This window comes from Hypanus sabinus, chromosome 2, assembly GCF_030144855.1.
Source record: "Hypanus sabinus isolate sHypSab1 chromosome 2, sHypSab1.hap1, whole genome shotgun sequence".
Lineage (NCBI taxonomy): Eukaryota > Metazoa > Chordata > Chondrichthyes > Myliobatiformes > Dasyatidae > Hypanus > Hypanus sabinus.
This window is the reverse complement of record NC_082707.1, coordinates 133755821-133774953: the sequence shown is the minus strand read 5'-3', so window position 1 is coordinate 133774953 and position 19133 is coordinate 133755821. Positions and strand designations below refer to the sequence as shown.

At 37.3% G+C, this 19133-nt stretch overlaps 1 protein-coding gene across 11 annotated transcripts in view; it reads right to left on the bottom strand.

Moving 5' to 3' along the window:
• The window catches only part of LOC132384020 (gephyrin), a 647984-nt gene that overhangs the window by 2920 nt on the left and 625931 nt on the right, over positions 1 to 19133 (bottom strand). For 7 of the 11 annotated variants that reach the window (XM_059955300.1, XM_059955322.1, XM_059955308.1 and 4 more), the window contains 4 exons: positions 15599 to 15663; positions 14253 to 14291; positions 8648 to 8751; positions 191 to 287 (listed from right to left, as the gene is read on the bottom strand). In XM_059955300.1, the coding sequence (XP_059811283.1) occupies positions 191 to 287; positions 8648 to 8751; positions 14253 to 14291; positions 15599 to 15663 (305 nt within the window). The remainder of the gene's footprint in view (positions 1 to 190; positions 288 to 8647; positions 8752 to 14252; positions 14292 to 15598; positions 15664 to 19133) is intronic. The other 4 variants (XM_059955317.1, XM_059955340.1, XM_059955364.1 and 1 more) reach the window with 1 other exon arrangement.

Below are 19133 nucleotides of genomic sequence, written 5' to 3'. Positions count from 1 at the left end.
TAGAACATTCTCCAAGTGTGGCCAAAAAAGGGCAATTATTATATTTTTCAAGTTGGTAAATAACTGCACAATATATTGTTGTACAAAACTATATACATCTGTCATACTACTTTAGTGAAACCCTTATCACATGATATATTGTTATTTTCAAATACAAGTTACTATTTAATAATTGTTTCAAACATCTCACCTGTACTCTGTGCCCATGGCAATGGTTCCTGGTGGTGCCAAGTCAGAATACAGCGGTGGTATTCAGGCCGTGGATCCAGCTTCACATCACAGGACAACTGTAGAATGACAGAATTAAAAAGAAATTGATTGTTAACTTTCCCACATAAAACAGATGAATACAATCAGGGATGTATTCCATATATCTTTCTAAATGAAAATCATGTATGGCCCCAGGGAGGGAGTTAAAATATCAAGTGCACACATTATATTGCATAATTTGCACTCTTTAAAACACAGAGGAAGAACTTCAACATAATATATATAAAATAGGATGATGAGTATAAAAAATGCACAAAAATTGACACTGCAAATTAGACTCTCCATGTAATTCTATAATTAAGATAATAAGGGGTTTTGAGCTGTCTTGCTGATTATTACTCAAGATCACTTGTGCTGGCTTTGATGAAAGATCAGCAAGTGGTTTAGGAGAAGTAGTCAATGTTTCAGTCCTAATATAGAATTTTGACCCAAAATGTTGACAAGTTCTTTCTCCCTACAGATGCTATTCAACCCTCTGAGTTTGTCCAGCAGATTATTTTGCTGATGAAAACAAGGCAACAGAGAACCATGAAAGACCTAGTGTAACATTAAGTTAGAATAATAAGGCCACAGGGAAGAGTAAAAGTTTAAGGGTAAGAAATTTAAATGTGAGATAATGAAGCGTTAGTAGTTAATGCAGGGTTAACAATGTACTGGACAAAGACAACACCACAGCTCAGATTTGGCCTGCAGAGCTTCTATGATTCAATCTCGGTGGATTGCGTGGTGGGGGCGGGGGGAATAGGGTTATGAACAGAGGTGGATTTCAAGCAGCCAATAGGTAGAATGGAATATGAAAATGACCAAGATATTAAATGTAAATTTAAATAGCAAATAAAGTCATAAAATATAATCAGATAGTCTTCCTACAGTAGTATATGTACATTTGGTTGGAAATGGACTTGGAATTAGTTTATTAGTGTCACATGTATTGAGATAGAGGGCAAGTCTGTCTTGTGTTCTGTTCATACAGATCCAATTATTACACAGTGTGTTGAGGTAGAACAAGGCAAAACAATAACACAATGCAGAATAAAGTGTAGCAGCTAAGAGAAGGGGCAGTGCAAATAAACAATAAGATCATAACAAGGAAGATTGTGAGGTCAAGAGTCCATCACACTAAGGAACAATTTAATAGTCTTGTAGCAATGGGGTAGAAGCTGCCTTTGAGCCTGGCAGTACATGCTTTCAGGGTTTTGTATCTCCTGCTTGTTCAAAGAAGGAGAGGGGGTAGAGAAAATGTCCAGGTTAGGTACAGTCTTTGATAAAGCTGGGTACTTTACTGAGGCAATGACAAGTTTAGGCAGAATCTATCAAGTGGAGGTCAGTTTCTGTGATGGTGCTGAACTGTGTCCACAATTCTCTACAGTTTCTTGTGGTCATGGGCATAGCAGTGGTTATACCAAGCAGTGATGCCTCCAGATGGGGATATGCCAAATTTCTTTGGCCTCCTGAGGAAGTAGATGCATTGGTGACTTTCCTTGGCCATGGTGTCAACATGATTGGACCAGGACAAACTATTGGTGATGTTCAGTCCTCGATACTTAAAGTTCTCCACTCTCTCAACCTCAGTACTGCTGATGTAGGCAAGGCATCATGTGCACTGTTCCCCTTGCTGAAATCAATTACCAGCTATTTTGGTTTGATGGGGATTGTGGAAAAAGTTGTTCTTGTGAAATCTTATTACTAAGCTCTTGATTGCTTTTCTGTACTCCAACTCATCATTATTTGAGACAGCCCTACAGTGGTATCATCTGCAAAGTTGTAGGTGGGAATTAGAGCACAATCTGGCAATGCAGTGATGAATGTATAAGGAGTAGAGCTGAAGACGCGACCTTGTGGAGCACTAGTGTTTTAAATAATTGTGGAGGAGGTATTGCTGCTTATCCTCACTGACTGCAGTCTGTTGGTCAGGGAGTTAAGGATACAGTTGCAGAGGTCTGAGAACAAGTGGAAGGCCTGACATTACAACAAATCTGATTCAATCAGATTTGGTGGTCATGGGAAGATGGAATTTTTGCTGAATATGGGGACTGTGGCATAGGACAAAGATAATGGCTTTGGCCATCTAATATTCAATAGAGTTTGCAGCTTATTTAATGCTGACTATATGAAGACAATGAAAGCATTAGGGAAGTTGATAGATTAATGATACTGTAACATCATTGGCATGGGGTAACCTGCAGGGAATATTTGGTAAATACTTCTGTGATATTATCAGAGCAAAAACAGAAACAACTCCTAGATATTTTGGCTTTGATTGGATGAGTAAATGTTATTTAAAGCTTAGACAGTCTTGTAAAGCTAAATACAAAGCAAAGGTAAGAGTGAATTATGAGTAGTCACTTGTGAGCTTGGATTCAGAGGATGGAAAGAGAGAGAACATCATGTTTATGAACAGAAAATATGCTCTATGAATTTATTTAGGAAGGTGTCAGCACATCAGCTTGGAAATCATTCACAGAGATCAGGAAAGAAAGTTGGGAGTTAGTGGGAATAGGGTTTGAGGCACAGAAAGTTGATCACATGGGCAAAGCATGAAGGATGATTGGGAAGAAGCCCTGCTCTGCTGGGTGAGAAGCTGACAGTGATGCAGGTGGATGCTTCCATGGTGTCATGGATTATTGATTACCTGACTGGCAAACCACAGTACGTGCGCTTGTAACACTATGTGTCAGACAGAGTGGTCAGCAGCACTGGGGCTCCACAGGGGACTGTCCTGTCTCCCTTTCACTTCACCATCTACACCTCGGACTTCAACTACTGCACAGAGTCTTGCCATCTTCAGAAGTTTTCTGATGATTCTGCCATAATTGGATGCATCAGCAGGGGAGATGAGGCTGAGTACAGGGCTATGGTGGGAAACTTTGTCACTTGGTGCGAGCAGAATCATCTGCAGCTTAATGTGAAAAAGACTAAGGAGCTGGTGGTGGACCTGAAGAGGGCTAAGGCACTGGTGACCCCTGTTTCCACCTAAGGGGTCAGTGTGGACATAGTAGAGGATTACAAATACCTGGGGATACGAATGGACAATAAACTGGACTGGTCAAAGAACACTGAGGCTGTCTACAAGAAAATTCAGAGCCGTCTCTATTTCCTGAGGAGACTGAGGTCCTTTAATATCTGCCGGACAACGCTGAGGATGTTCTACGAGGCTGTGGTGGGCAGTGCTATCATGTTTGCTGTTGTGTGCTGGGGCAGCAGGCTGAAGGGAGCAGGCACCAACAGAATCAATAAACTCATTCGTAAGGCCAGTGATGTGGGGGTGGAACTGGACTCTCTGACGGTGGTGTCTGAAAAGAGGATGCTGTCCAAGTTGCATGCCATCTTAGACAATGACTCCCATCCACTCCATAATGTACTGGTTAGGCACAGGAGTCCATTCAGCCAGAGACTCATTCTACCGAGATGTAACACTGAGCGTCATAGGAAGTCATTCCTACCTGTGGCCATCAAATTTTACAACTCCTCCCTCGGAGTTTCAGACACCCTGAGCCAATAGGCTGGTCCTGGACTTATTTCCACTTGGCATGATTAACTTATTATTATTTAATTATTTATGGTTTTATATCGCTATATTTCTTCACTATTCTTGGTTGGTGTGGATGTAACAAAACCCAATTTCCCTCGGTATCAATAAAGTATGCCTGTCTGTCTGAAAGGGATGAGAGTTCATGACTAGCTTGTTTGGGAATCAGGAAAGGTTTGGTTTAAAGTGGACAAGGATTTGAGAACAGCAGAAGAGGCAGTCACATTGACAGTCAGATTGTCTCAGCTCAACCATACATCTGTTCAATAATGGAAGACTGACAGTGCAAGTGTAACTTCTTCCAGGTTCTGTCCAACACTTTCTGAAGATGGAATAAATTAAGGGAAAAACTGAGATTAGATGCATTTGGATTAAAGTATTGACATAGACTGTTGAACAGTGCTTAATAATATTGGTATATCCTAATAATAGCTGGAAGAACTCCTATCACTTTATTATAAGAATGTATTTTGACTCATAAATTTTAAAAAACAATCAAAGGATTCTGTGTCCAGTATGCATGTTTCATCTCAATACAAATTCAGTAATATCAAGGGGTCCACAAGAGGATTATAGCCAGTTTAGGAACCAATATATTTATGTCTCAGTTGTTATAATTTAGGTTAGATTTAACACTAAAAAAAACTTCGATTATTTTCAATATTAATGTCACTTCCTAACTCATGAGTTTGAGTATATCATTATAACTTTGAATCAGCTGCTGCACTTGCACTTCATGCAATCAAATGGCAATGATTCTAAAACAAAAGTTTTTAAATAAATTATCCAACTCTGCTGATTAGGTATATGTAACCATACTTCATGTAAACCTTTGGTATCCTATGCCTGAATATGATTTAACAGATTGTAATGGACTGCAAATGTCAATATATTTAGCTTGCTTTTACTTCCTCTCAATATTTATAAAATCCAGCCAAAGCCTGTAAAGAATAAGTTAGTTAGAGAATTAGACAAAGAGAAAAAGCTGTGCCAAGTCTGCGGTCATGACTAGTTGGCTGAGTCAAAGGCTGGACGGTGACTTAGTCATTTCAGAACAATGGGGCTATTCACACACCTCAAAAGCAACATTTTTGAGGGAGGGTCTGTAATCAACTAAGACTTTGTGAACAATCCAGTTTACATAAGTCTCAGGACAGTAGCTAGGTCATTTCAAGAGCCAGAAAATAGAAGATGGAAAGTGAGAAGTTCAGCATGAGATACCACAGTGCAATGATCATATCTGGCAAAGGTGATACAATAGAAAAATTGAAATTACACATGGTCTGAAAAAAGGTCCAAGTTCAAGTTTATTGTCATCTGACTGTACATATATACAAGCAAAAGCTCAGTATCTAATCACAAACAAGGGAAAATCTGCAGATGCTGGGCTGGAAATCCAAGCAACACACACAAAATGCTGCAGGAATTCAGCATCTATGAAAAAGAGTACAGTTGATGTTTTGGGCTGAGACAGAAAAGCTGAATGGACTATGTAAATACAGACCGTGTGGGATGCTTTAAGGGAGAATCACATTGCAGTATGGAAACAGTTCAAAAACTTTGACAATTCTTTGAGAGACTGTTACAAGCGTAATTTTACTAATGTAAGCCCAGTATTTTGTAACCAGAGAGCACCAAGACAGTCAAGTCAACTGAAAGCCTGGCATTTGATCCAGAAAGGAAAGATCAAGAATGATTGTTTTGTGACTTTAAAAGTGATAGCGAGAAGAAAAGTATTGACACTGAGTTGGGATGTAAAGTGATGTGAAAGAGGAGGCATAGAAATGGAGTAACTAAAGAGCCACCATAGAAGAAGTGTTAAAGCTATTTTCATGTTTTCCTGTAATATACTAATACATCGTGTAATTATACATACTGCAGCTACTTATAAGGCTTACTAGCATCTATTAAGTTTAATACAGACAGCTTAGTGCTTATAGGTGATATGCACAAATTAAAAACTATGCTTTCAAATTTATAAATATTATTATGGAGTCATAGAGCATTATAGCATAGAAACAGGTTCTTTGGCTGGTTAGTCAGTGCTGAACTGTATTCTGCTTATCCTATTGACCCACATCTGGACCACAGCCTTCCATATCCTTCCTGTCTATGTACTTATCCAAATTTCTATAAATGTTGAAATTGAACCGGCAACCACCAGTTTTACTGGCAGCTCGTTCCACACTCAATCCACCCACCGAGTGAAGAAGTTCCCCCTCAGGTTCCACTTAAATATTTCACCTTTCACCCTTATGACCTCTAATTCTAGTCTCATCCAACCTCAGTGGAGAAAGACTGCTTAGTGCAAGTACTTTATCAATAATCCTCATAACGTTATATACCTCGATCAAATCTCCCCTAATTCTCCTAAACTGAAGGGACTCAAGTCCTGGCAACATCCTTGTAAATTTTCTCTGCACTCTTTCAATTTAATTGATATCTTACCTGTGGTAGATGGCCAGAACTGCACACAATACTCCAAATTATGCCTCACCAATTTTTTTTATACTTCTGCATAACATCCCAATTCCTGTTCTTAATACTCAGATTTATGAAGACCAATGTGCCATAAGCTCTCTTTATGACTTTATCAACCTGTGCCACCACTTTCAAGGAATTATGGATCAGTATTCCTAGATTCCTCTATTCTACCACACTCCACAGTGTCCTACCATTCACTGTGCAAGTCCTACCCTGTTTATCCTCTTAAAGTACAATACCTCACAATTGCCTGCATTACATTCCATCTGCCATTTTTCAGCCCATTTTCCAGCTGGTCCAGATCCTGCTGCGAACTTTGATAGTTCTCCTCATTGGATAGTTGTCCACTATTCCCCAATCTTGGTGTTATCAGCAAATTTGCAGATCTAGTTTACCACATTATCATCTGGATCATTGACATAGATGACAAAAAATAATGGACCCAGTTCCAATCTCTGTGGCGCCAGTTAGAGAGGCAACCTTTACTACCACTCTCTGGCTTCTCTCGCGAAACCAATGTCAAATCCAATTCACCTACCTCATCTTGATTGTTTAGTGACTGAATCTTCTTGACTAGCGTCTCACGAGGACTTCGTCAAAAGCTTTGCTAAAGTCCATATAGTTAACATCCTTGGCCTTTCCTTCATCAACTTTCTTGACAACCTCCTTGAAACACTCTATAAGATTGGTTAGTCATGAAAGCCAAGCTGACTACCTCTAATCAGGCCCTGCCTATCCAAATAGCCATCTTTTAGGATACCTTCCAATAATTTACCCACTATAGTCGGCCCTCCTTATCTGCGAGGGATTGGTTCTGGGACCCCTCATGGATACCAAAATTTGCGGATGCTCAAGTCCCTTATTCAACCTGTCTCAATGCGGTGGACCCTAGGACCCAGTGGAACCCAAGACCTTATTTAACCTGTCTCAGTGTGGTGGACATTAGGACCCGGAACAGCTCTGAATCCGCAGTGTTTCTGTTCACAAAAATAATCATGATCACGATTGAAAATAAAGTGGAAATAATAAAGTGATCGGAAAGAGGTGAAACGCCATCGGTCATTGGAAATGTGTTAGGCTACGTCGGTCAATGATCGGAACAATTTTTAAGGATAAGGTGAGAAAGGCTCTGCCCCGATGAAAGCTCCAATTATTACTAAGCAACACAGTGGTTTAATTATTGGGTTTTGGGTTTTTGATCCTCCACATCAAACTGGCATGGTGGAGAGCGCACTCGGGAGCGATCTGTCACTGGACCAAACCCCTGGCACTGAAACATACGTTCTTAAGTGTTTTATATGCACAGAAAGGTAAAATATATAGTATATACTAAGACAAATGTTTGACTAACTGACGTTAAATAATACCGGATGTACCTGTTCCGACTTACTTAATAAGAGAACTTCCAATTTTTTTCCATCCCAATCCATGATAACCCACGCACATCCTCCCGTATACTTTAAATCATCTCTAGATTATTTATAATACCTAATACAATATAAATGCTATGTAAATGAGCTGTTATACTGCATTGTTTACGGAATAATGACAAGAAAAAAAAGTCTGTACATGCTCCAACAACAAGAGCTGGAAGAGCACTTCCGGGTTTTCGCGATTCGCGGTTGGTTGAATTCGTGGATAAGGAGAGCCGACTGTACAGATGTTAGGCTTGCCAGCCGAAAATTTCCAGAAGTTTGCAGGAGCAACAATTGCAGAACTGGATGTGGCTCAAGATATTTATGATGCCCAACGAGAGACATAATCCATTGGAATTACTAACGTTTTAAGATCTCAGGCACAGGTTGTACTGAGGAATTTGGTGAAAGAACAGAAAAAGTAATTAATAACTTTATAACTATTCAAATTGACAACTCTATATGGATGTAAATAGTTAACCAATTGTATAATATCATGTTTGTAAAGAGTTAAGGGTTGTATGCACTTTTTTTAAATAAAAGGGTCAGTGTATAAATCTAAGTGTACTTCTAAAAAAAGAGTGTACCATGTGGTATGACTTTGATGCTTTCTTACATCAGGTTCCGCGGTTTCATTGAGATTTACTCTCTTCAATAAAGTATGTTCTGTTGATAGCTCTACCGCCATTCATTTGTTTACATAAATAACAATAAAAATGACTATTTATAATATTAATATTATTAATATTTTAAGTGAAAAGGAACCTTTACACAGTTTGCTGACTTGAATGCCTTCACTCCCAAATAATTTAAAAATAGATTGAACTTTATCTTCAACCATTGAAAGATCAGAACCAAACTCAAAAATACTACCACAAACTAATGAACATTTTTCATATCTTACCGGGTAAAAGTGAGCCTTCAGTCATTGGAAACTTATTTGACCTACCCTGGCTTTGATGATGGTGGGTCGAGGATCAAGGATTCCTTGCATTTTCCTCAATGCAGGGATAACAAAGAGATTGCAGGTGACAACTGCTGACACTGGATTTCCTGCAAAGAAATCATATTGCCATGAAATAACAAACTCAGGTCAATAACAATTAACTGTGGCATGCAATGTGAATAATTCCTGGAACCAAGCAGGCAATTGCTCCAACTCCAAAACTCAATTAAATGCACACTTGGAGGGTGAATCATTCTGTGTTCGTTGCTTCTTCATATTTTCTTATGGGCAACTGAGTTACTGTGGTGATCGCAAAAGAAGCATTCACTACTTGAGCCAACTCTATAAATGATTTGTTATTCATTGCAGGCATAAAGAAGAACAACAGTGTGCTAAGATGATTCCACTCCAAACTGCATGACATGATTTCCAAATTTATTTTTATTTGCTAATAATGAAAAAGATTAGATCAAAAAATATAACTGTAGAACTGCATTGGTTTTTACTGGCAGATTTGGAGTTAACTCAAGAGTTATTGCTTGGATCCAAATAAAACTTCAATTGGGGTTAAAACTGCCTCTATCATTTCTGGGTTTTTTTTGCAGCTCATTGAAGTGGATTAAAAAAAGTGAGACAATGAGGTTGGATGAATGTATGATAGAGTATTCAATGTACCTGTCAATTGCAAGACACGTCCTTACAATTCTGTTGCCTTGCAACAGCACTTTGTTATGTTAATTTGTTACACAAATTAGATATAATTAATGCAGCTAGAAGAAATTCTTGGACTTCACACTAACAATAGAATGCCACAAGCTTGCTTTCCACAAATATGAAAGACCTATTACTGTGAAATCATGACAGTGGGAAGTGAGTTATGAAGAGTATTTTTTTGCAAATAAAATTGGACTAATTTGCCTTTATTGTCCAAATTATTATTCAAGCTTCACTACCCACACTGAAGTTCACAACATCAAAAAAAGCATTCAATATACAACACAGGTCATTATATGCTTAACATAATACTGTTTGGATTCTCATACATGCATGTTTCAAAATTGCTATTTAGCTAACATAATGATTTAACTATTCAACCAAATGAGATGGATATATTCAGGCTACAATTGGCCAACTACATGTTAGTGCAGAACAAAACATTATATCAATACTCATTTAATCTTCTAGTAAATCTTATGATTCCAATGGTTGATATCATTGATGTAAATAGAAATTCATAAAACAACATGTTACAATTATCAATTTACAGACAGACACAATTTAAGGAGAAATGTTTCCTGAGTTGAGTAATTGCTGAATTGTTAATACTGGTAATTCCAATTTCAATTTACTTGCCGAATAAAATTAGCAATTCATATAACTATCATTAAAAAAGCCACATTTACTGCTCTCTTTGATTTTTGAATTATTTCACAATGCACTAAGCACCACATGTTCACTTGAAAGATTTCTTCACACAACAATTGCTTTTTCCTGTTATAAAATCCACTTTGTCTCCAAGCAGAGTAAGACAGTTTGAACAATAAATGGACTATCCAATATTACCAAGTGCCATGAGTACTATGAGTATGATTTTTAGAATATTTACAATTCCATTTTTAAAATTTTTGGCGTGATATCTCCAATTCTTGAAACGTACTGTTTCTCCCTTAATGGTGTCTTCTTCTCTTTTCTCAATCAACATGTTGATTTACTGTTTAGTAGGCTGACTTAATAGATCAAAGGTGACAGAAATATAAATCACAAATCTCGTTGTAAGCTGCTCTGAATTTAAGAGGTGGCTTTGAGCACTGGCCTCCAATTTGCTCTCAAGATATGAGTACAAAAGTAAAATTTGTGATGGAATTAGAGCTACTTTCATAGCTTATTAAAAAATCTCATTTGTGACCAATGTGTCCAGACCTTGGGAAGCTCAATGACCATGAGAGGGCAGCTCCATAAACCATGTGCCATATGACTCCATGGCTCTGTAATTCACTTCTTCTCCATAACTATTACGATCTTTAACTCTGTTATCATAGGTCTATAACCAACCATAGTAGATAGGAGGGTAACAACATTCTGTTGTTAATTAATTTTTACTTCATCTCACTGAAAATGTTCCTCAGTGATAGATTAGGTAAAGATTAATACTTCCTCCCAGTATAATAAACATTAACTGCCTCAGGTAGAATCAGGTAGATAGAGCTTCTGATTTTGTTTAAATTAAAATCATATAATTCATCTGCAAGAGGAAAGGAAGCTTTTTAATCTTTGATAACACACCATCTTACTTTTGTATAGATTTTAAAAAAATACATGCTTAAAACAAAATTTGATGCATCGTGCTTCTTCAGAAAATCAGATCTTGAATTAATTTAGAGCATAGTGGGAATAGATGACGTTTCTTAATGTCAAGAGGTAAAATTAGTTTCCTAAAGGTCTGTTGTATATTCCTTTGTTCCCAGATTAGAGCTCAAATGGGAATGTTAACCATGCAAACTCAGAGATTTGAAAACATCTCAGAACGATTGACTGCCAAGTGCTATGCAATATGCCACCCGTATTTTTCATGTTAATACAGAATCTTGAGAGGTAGCTCTTGAGAATTATATTCTCGAGGTAATAAAACGCCTTCATTCCCTCCACTCACTGGCTCTGCTGTCCAGTGCAAGAGAAAGGCATTTTTTATATACTGACATTCAGGGTTATACTGATTGAATCTTGCTGGGGTGGAATAATTTTGTTTTCTGACACTGCATCACAGAAGTATTTTGCTCTGCAACTGGAAATTATTTATGATGTGATGAGGGGAATAATGATCTGGAACCTCAGTAAATCATAGAACCTATCCCTTTACTGATGAAATTAAAGGTATGAAAATAAAGGAATAAGTGAGGAGGAGGTAAAAGGGATTAGAAACAAACACCTATAAAGAGTTTAGTGGAAAAATTAACATAATATGGAAAAAATTTCTAAGAACCATTTCCTACATAAGAAAATAAACTTATGCAAATTAAAAAGGTATACATGTTGATAATTACTAATTTAATATTCAATGGCTATTTAATTAATCTAGTCCAGTGAATTCAGCATGTTTTTAAAAATAATAAGGAGGTCAAGATGCTGCTTGTACAAAGCAACAATGGAATTGAGGAAAATTGATACATTAGTTTTGGAGAATTGCAACTCAATTTATTTTTATCTAATGGATTTGCTGTAATTTTTATAAATGTAACGCCCTGGTAAAGGTTTCACTGCTAACATAATGGTTTTTCTGCAGGAGCAATGTTTGGGTTATGGTCAGAGATAACGGATGCTTTGGAATGTGAGCCATCCAATCAGGAAGCAGGTTTTTTTTGTGCGCCTGACACCAGTGTGAGCTGGTGTCTATGTTCGGAAGGAGGTGGAGAGAGAAGACACTGGAGAGAACTGGTCATAGGATTCGACTTAGCTGGGGGACCGTGATTTGATGGAGCAAGGTGCAGAGGTCGACAGAGGATCAGTGAATATGACTTTTGGAAGAGTTGAGCTACAACCTGTGCACATTTGACTGTTTAATTATAATGGGCCCTTTTTGCTTTTTTTCTTTCTTTTCTTTACTAACCCTTTAGTTAAGTTATCATACGCAAATATAATTCCTTTAGTTGTATGCAGTGCGCTATCTGTTATTTCTTGGCACTGAGTTGTAACAGGGTAGCAACTTACACAGGATTCAAACATACTGGGGTTGGGGGCGGGGGAAGAGAGCCAGCTAATCTCACTGAGTCCCTAGACTTACGCAGCCCAAGGAATCTGGGGTTTCATAAATAAGGCCAGCAAGTTGACCTAAGAATTTATTACAGTGGAGAGATGTGGTTTTAGTAACACTATTACAGAGATGAATTAATTGGTAACAGAGCGGTCATAGATACAGTTACTTCATTAAATTATGATAATATTATCATATTTTGATGCAGTTCTGGAGACAAGTTGCCATTTTAACTTGGTGCAAATGAATAAACAATTGCAGTGTGAAAATGGATATCCAATTAATTCTGCAATTTTGTTTGAAGATACAGTAAAATATTAATTGTTATTATATGCTGTAAGTTCAGCATGTTGACTAACCAAAATGTTACAATACAATGTCTTGTTCTACGATATCTTCAGTCAATTACAGAAATCAGGGGCAAATCTTTATCAAAACATCTACCAGAGACATACCACATTCATGTTTATATATTACTATTTCTTGCAAAGCTTGAACAACAATTTATACTCATAGAGTAACATAAAGTAAATTCACTGATGGGCACTCCGTTCAATTAAAGTTATAGTCTTGCATTTTGACTAAATGTTACAGTAAAGGGAAAAATTTATTTGTTCCTTTCTAGTTATGGACATTAATCATTGCAGCTTAAAACAGTTTCACTTTATCATAATGTTAGTTGGGTTACTCAATTCCAAATATAAGGATGCCTGCCTTGCAATTGTTTTCTCATACTCATGTTTATGATTCAGGTTCCAATTGATGTCCAGTATTCAGGTTCCAATTAATATCCAATCTAAGTAAAAGGTCAACTGCATTCTACCTTCCTCCTATTTACTCTTATTTAGTTACTTATAATATAGATTCCATTGACTTAGCAGGAGCCCAATTTAGTAGCCAGCAAGTTTGCTGTCATCCAGTAGTTTATGTACAAGGAGACATAAGGGGGTCTGCCAAATCATTTTCCTATACTCTCTTTGATTAAATGCTTAGATTCCACCAAGAGATTCTTCTCCAAAACAGACAGAGATGGGGAGTCAATTTTTGACAGCAACCATAATCCAACTGTACATTTTTAAATTGTTAAATGAGTCAAGAAACATAGGACTGTTATGATAAAGAAAAAGACCAAATTAGTTTATTTGTTTGCAGGGTTATAAATAGTAATTACCAAATAAAACTCCATTCCTAAAAGGCTGAAGACATTTGAACAATATTGGCCAAACTGAACAATAGTACAGCTATGACACATTCCCCACAGAGCACTAATTATACAACAAATCTGCTATAGGAAATAGTAAAAGTAATTGGTGTTGCTCTTTAGAACAGGAATAAAGTTGGCAGAAGACAATCAGGCAGATACTGGCCCACTGTCATTTAGAATGCCACTGGCCTCTGTCACATTGTGCATTCAGGCATTATTACAACAAAATAGTTGGAGTCAGACTTGCAGCTGAGATACCGTGTATATGGTGAATTTCCAGAGTCAGATGAAAGCAAATGGAAACTGACAGATGGAAGGAATACAAATTTCCAAAGAAAAGTTTGAAAATTTGGACTGTAAATCAATTCACACTGATATTGCGAAGCATGATGCAATGCAAAATAAGCAGAGAGTTAGAAGTCAATTGCACAGCACCAGGCAAATTGGGTAGGGGAAACAACTGATGACAAGAACTGAATAAAGACTAGGCTAGGTGAGGTGAAAGAAAGATCTCATAATATCAAATGCTACAATTCAATCAGTTTATTTGTCTCAGTAGTGGCTTATAATATATACTGAATAGTTTATTTAGTGGTAATTTCTTGTCACAAAAAATGTTTGTGATACTGTAATACCCATCACGTAATGCCATATACCTTCAGATCCTATGTCACCATCAGCCTCTACCGCACCCGCTGCATAACGGTAAAAAAAAAGTTGAAAACGAATGTTATTTTCAAATAAACTATTCAATATATATTACAATCAATCAATAAATAGTTTGCGGTGACTCGTAAAGCTCCGTCAATTTCAGGGACACTGCTAATGCTCTTAAGTGCCTTTGGATAATTTTAGTCAGCAGCTCTGCTCTGTTTAGTTGCAGCTTGTCAATCGTTTCCTGTTATAGGTCAATTTATATTAAGTATATCATGTTGTTGTGACTTTTTGCAACAATTCCAGTGCCAAAGTATATTGGAAGTATAAAGTATTACTCCATTACTTAGCAAATTACTCATAACATTAAAATCCAAATTATAAGCAGTGATTTCAAGTTGTAGCTACCCACAATTTAGTTGGAGGTTTTCTAGAAAACCTAAATTATTGATTAATGCACAGGGCTACTGATCCATGAACATATGCTGGAAATAACAAATGGAGTTAGTTGACAAAGTTTAAAAAGAACATTCAAGTTAAAATTTCTGAGCCAACATTGCTTGCAGACATTATCCATTAAAATTATGAATCTAGAGGCCTAGTCTTAAAGTAAAAAACAAACACAATTAGCTCTAATCAGTAAGTACAACTTAAAAAATGATGGCCACTGTAATGAGACAGGACAATAAGTTTGCATGATGCAAATCAGATCGTTATGATATAAATTAAACTGCAGTTTTGTGAAATGAAGTAGATAACCTCAAAAAGATTATTAAACCTTGGTATATTGAACTCTTATTATGTTTTTTGGTGCTATACTCCTCAATAGAAAAGAAGTTAAGGAGTGAATCAAGGCTGTCACTTTACAGTAGACTGGTACAGATCCAAAATGTCAGCACAGTGTAGGATCTCTAACTCTCAGTCACTGGACGACTTGCAACAAATCAGAACTTCAAATTACATCACAAATATTCCAGTACAATTTATTAGTAGAAATGAAACTACACCCTTTAAGCAAGAAACAGATTCATTTTAACCATTTACACAGAGTGATGCACAGGTTTCTTGATTTCTGAAGCTGTTACATGGGAGGAAAAATGCATGTAATTCAAATGCAATGAATGATACATATATACAGCTGATCTTTTGAAGTCATGGAATTGCCCAAAACTGATCAGTGGAAATGGAATACCTAGATGGCTAGAAATACTCAACGAAAATGTCAACAGCTTTACAGAGACCAGCAGTAACATCTTACCTTAAGACATACCAACTAGCAGTAGTTTTTAAACTGGTCACATTCCTAACATTATGGGGTCCTCTGCTAAAAGATTAACAGATCCATTACCTGGCAGTGCAAAGATGATTTTTCTGATACCATCGATATCCAGAGTTGCAAAAGTTGTTGGGAGGCTGTGGAGAATGGAATGCATATCTTAATATATTGTTTTGAATGAAAGGTGAGGATATTTTCATATTGAAAAAGACATATATTTCTTGAATTTCAATGTACTTGAAATTAACTAGTAAAATGAATTCTATTTCTTCCTCTATTTCTATAACCCTTTTAGCTTTGCTAGTGAGTTTCGTAGATAAGCATCATTCATTGCATTTGAATTGATTTTTTGGTGTTCCTATAGATGAACTTGCCAGGAAGCCAGCAAAACAAGTTTAATAGAAACATGTATTGCACTATTAAGGAAACAAGAGGAAATTACAAGCTAGGACTGTGCTACCCCAAACTCCACATTTCATTTCTAAAACTTGTGCAAAAACCTAACTGAACCCATTGCCAGAGGAACTGCTGATGACCAGCTGGCCAAAGGCATTCTATTAAGTCCTGCTAGGCTTCTTAATCACATCTGACAATTTCTTGACAGAGCCTAACACTTTATATAACCTGTATTGGTTGTATTGTAAGTGTTCATTTCAAATACAACAGTGCTATTTTAAAAAGATGATGCACCATCATTAACTCTCAGAGACGGGAGGCGAACGATAGGGTTTTACTAGCAGCAAGAGACCACCACACAACATCCTGGAGACTGAGGGAGGAGCAGTGCCTCCAATCGCCTTTATACAGGGGTCTGTGGGAGGAGCCACAGGAGCAGTCAGCAGAGGGGCATGTCCAGACAGGTATATGTAGTTTACCACAAAAGAGCAGCGACCTTTTTCTCATCCACTGTAGATCAACCATTCTCTTTCCTTTCTGTCACATCAGATCAGCAGTTTTTTGGTTTCTATCAGTTCAAAGAATCAAACGGCTGTCCTCCATCATTTCTCATTTGTTTGTAAAACAAGCAGTTGCTTGTTATCAACCTTTCTCAAACGCCTTGTGACTCAAAGTTTCTGCTGTACCTGCAAAGTGGTATCTGAACACATAACTGTTCTGTTGAATGCATGACATGCGATATAAATTTGTACTTTCTCAAAGAACAGCAGTAAAATTTCTCCAATAAGTGAAACAGAAACTGTAACATTTTAGAAACTGACTTTTTATAGAGATCACAGCTAAATTTTATATAGTTTTAGATTTCCACAACCATATATTTCAGAAACACAGCAAAGCAGTGAGCTTGTTAGCTGAAATGATCTAGACCAGGAGTTTCCAATGGGCTATGGACCACTATCATTAACTGAAGATTCCATGGATCCCAGGTTGGGAACCCCTGATCCAGATATTAACAGGTGATATACATTATTTTATCAAAACCTCAAAAATATGCTTCTCTGTAATGGTGTTACCATCAGAAATGCTAATGTGTCACTTATGATACCAGGAATTAACTTCAAGCTAATGGTATAAATGTGTTCCTCTTTGTGAAAAGCTTTATTGGAATTGGAATTGGAATTGGTTTATTGTTGTTATATGTGCCGAAATATTGTGAAAATGTTGTCTTGCATACTATTCACGAAGATCAAATCATTACATAGTGTATTGAGTTAATACATGCTATGTTGGTGCTGGAAACGTGGTGACACTCGTTGGTTGCCCAGCACAATCCTCGCTACTTGATTTGATCCAAAATGACGCATTTCACTGCATGTCTCAATGTACATATGACAAAGTTTATCTTTTTCTTCAGAAACAAAAACACAATACAAAATAAAGTGTGACAGCTACAGAAAAATTGCAATGCAGGTAGACAATAAGATGCAAGATCAGTTAAAATATCAAAATTTTTTAAAAAATCCTTGCAATTCAAAGGAGTTTTGAAGATCTGGGAAACAAAGTTGCATGTTGGAAGAGCAGGGTAAATTACCATTTGCAATGGGATATTTTTGTGTATTTTGTGCTAATCAACTGGTGCAGAATTTGTTTTACCAAGTTCAGCCTCAAGAGACTAATGCCTTTTACTGATGCTTCTCATTGGTTAGAATGTCAATGTACTGAGTTTAAATTGCTTTGCTTTTCAAGATTCAAGATTCTTTAATGTCATTTCCTGTTCACAAGTGTAAAGGAGAATGAAATAATTGTTACTGCAGATCCATTGCAACACAAAAAAACACAAAAGATAAAGAATGCAATAACAATAATAATAACCACAAAAATATAAACTCATAAGACAGTTAATATACTATACATAGATTGATTGTATATTGATAAAGCAACACTAGACATAGGAGTGTCTGTACATAAGGTGACTGACAGGAAATAATAAAGTAGTGGTGGTTGGGGGTGTGGAGGGGTAGGCTAGTGGGTAGAGGTGTTGATCAGCCTTACTGCTTGGGAAAAGTAATTGTTTTTGATGTGGATGATATGTAGCCTCCTCCCTAATGGGAGAGGGACAAACAGCCCATGAACAAGGTGAACGGGATCCTTCATGATGTTACTATTTGTAGAGATGGGTATTAAATTGTACTTCAAGAGGTGCACTTATTGGGAGGCAAAGCATCATATAAAATCACAAGATCGTTACACTGAATTTGTCACTGCCAGAGTACTTCCCCAATTATAGGAGCTAGAGCAGCAGACAGGACAGTAACAACTTTTAAAACATTTTTCCTGATTGATTGAATGAAGCGTTAATTGGAGTGGCCATTGTGAGAGTGGAGCAGTTTAGGATTGGAGAGCTGAGGCTTTAACTAGAGAGGCTTCTGCAAGGAGGCACATGTGAAAAATCTGTGACTTTTGACAGTGTAGAAAAAAATGGCATTCAGGGCAACAGAATGTTTCTCTTGCAAGATGTGGGAAGTCAGGGAACCTCATGTGTCAATGTTGACTACATCTGTGGGAAGTGCATCCTGTTGCATCTCCTGACAGACTAGATGAAGGAACTGAAGTTGGAGTTGGATGTACTCAGTCATCTGGAATTCTGACGATATCATAGAAGAGAATTCAATGAGGTGCTCTTATCTCAGATGCAGGTTACAGGTAGAAGGGTGATCACTAGGAGAAGTGAAGGTATTAGTCAGACAGAGCAGGGTTGCTCTGTGGTCATTCTCTCACTAAGAGATATAATCCTTTGGATGCAGTTAAGGAGATGACCAGAGGCCAGCACAAATGTCCAGTTAAGTAGCACCGTGCCTAGCTCTGAGGCAAAGTAGGGAAGAATGAAGTCAGACAGAACAATAGTGATAGGGTTCTTGCTAGTAAGGGGAACAAATACGCTGCAGACAAGACTCAAGAATGGTGTGCTGCTTCCTTGGTGCCCTAGCTAAGAATGTGTTGCAATGGTCACAGGACATTCTCAGTGGGGAAGGAAACAGCCAGAAGCTATGGTGTACACAGGTAACAATGACAGGTAGGAACAGGAATGAGGTCCTGCAAAATAATTTTAGGGAGCTAGGTAGAAAGCTAAAAAAAAAACATGACACAGAGTCATATAGAAGTACAGCACAGAAACAGTCCCTTAGTCCACCCCAAAACAATTTAAACTGCC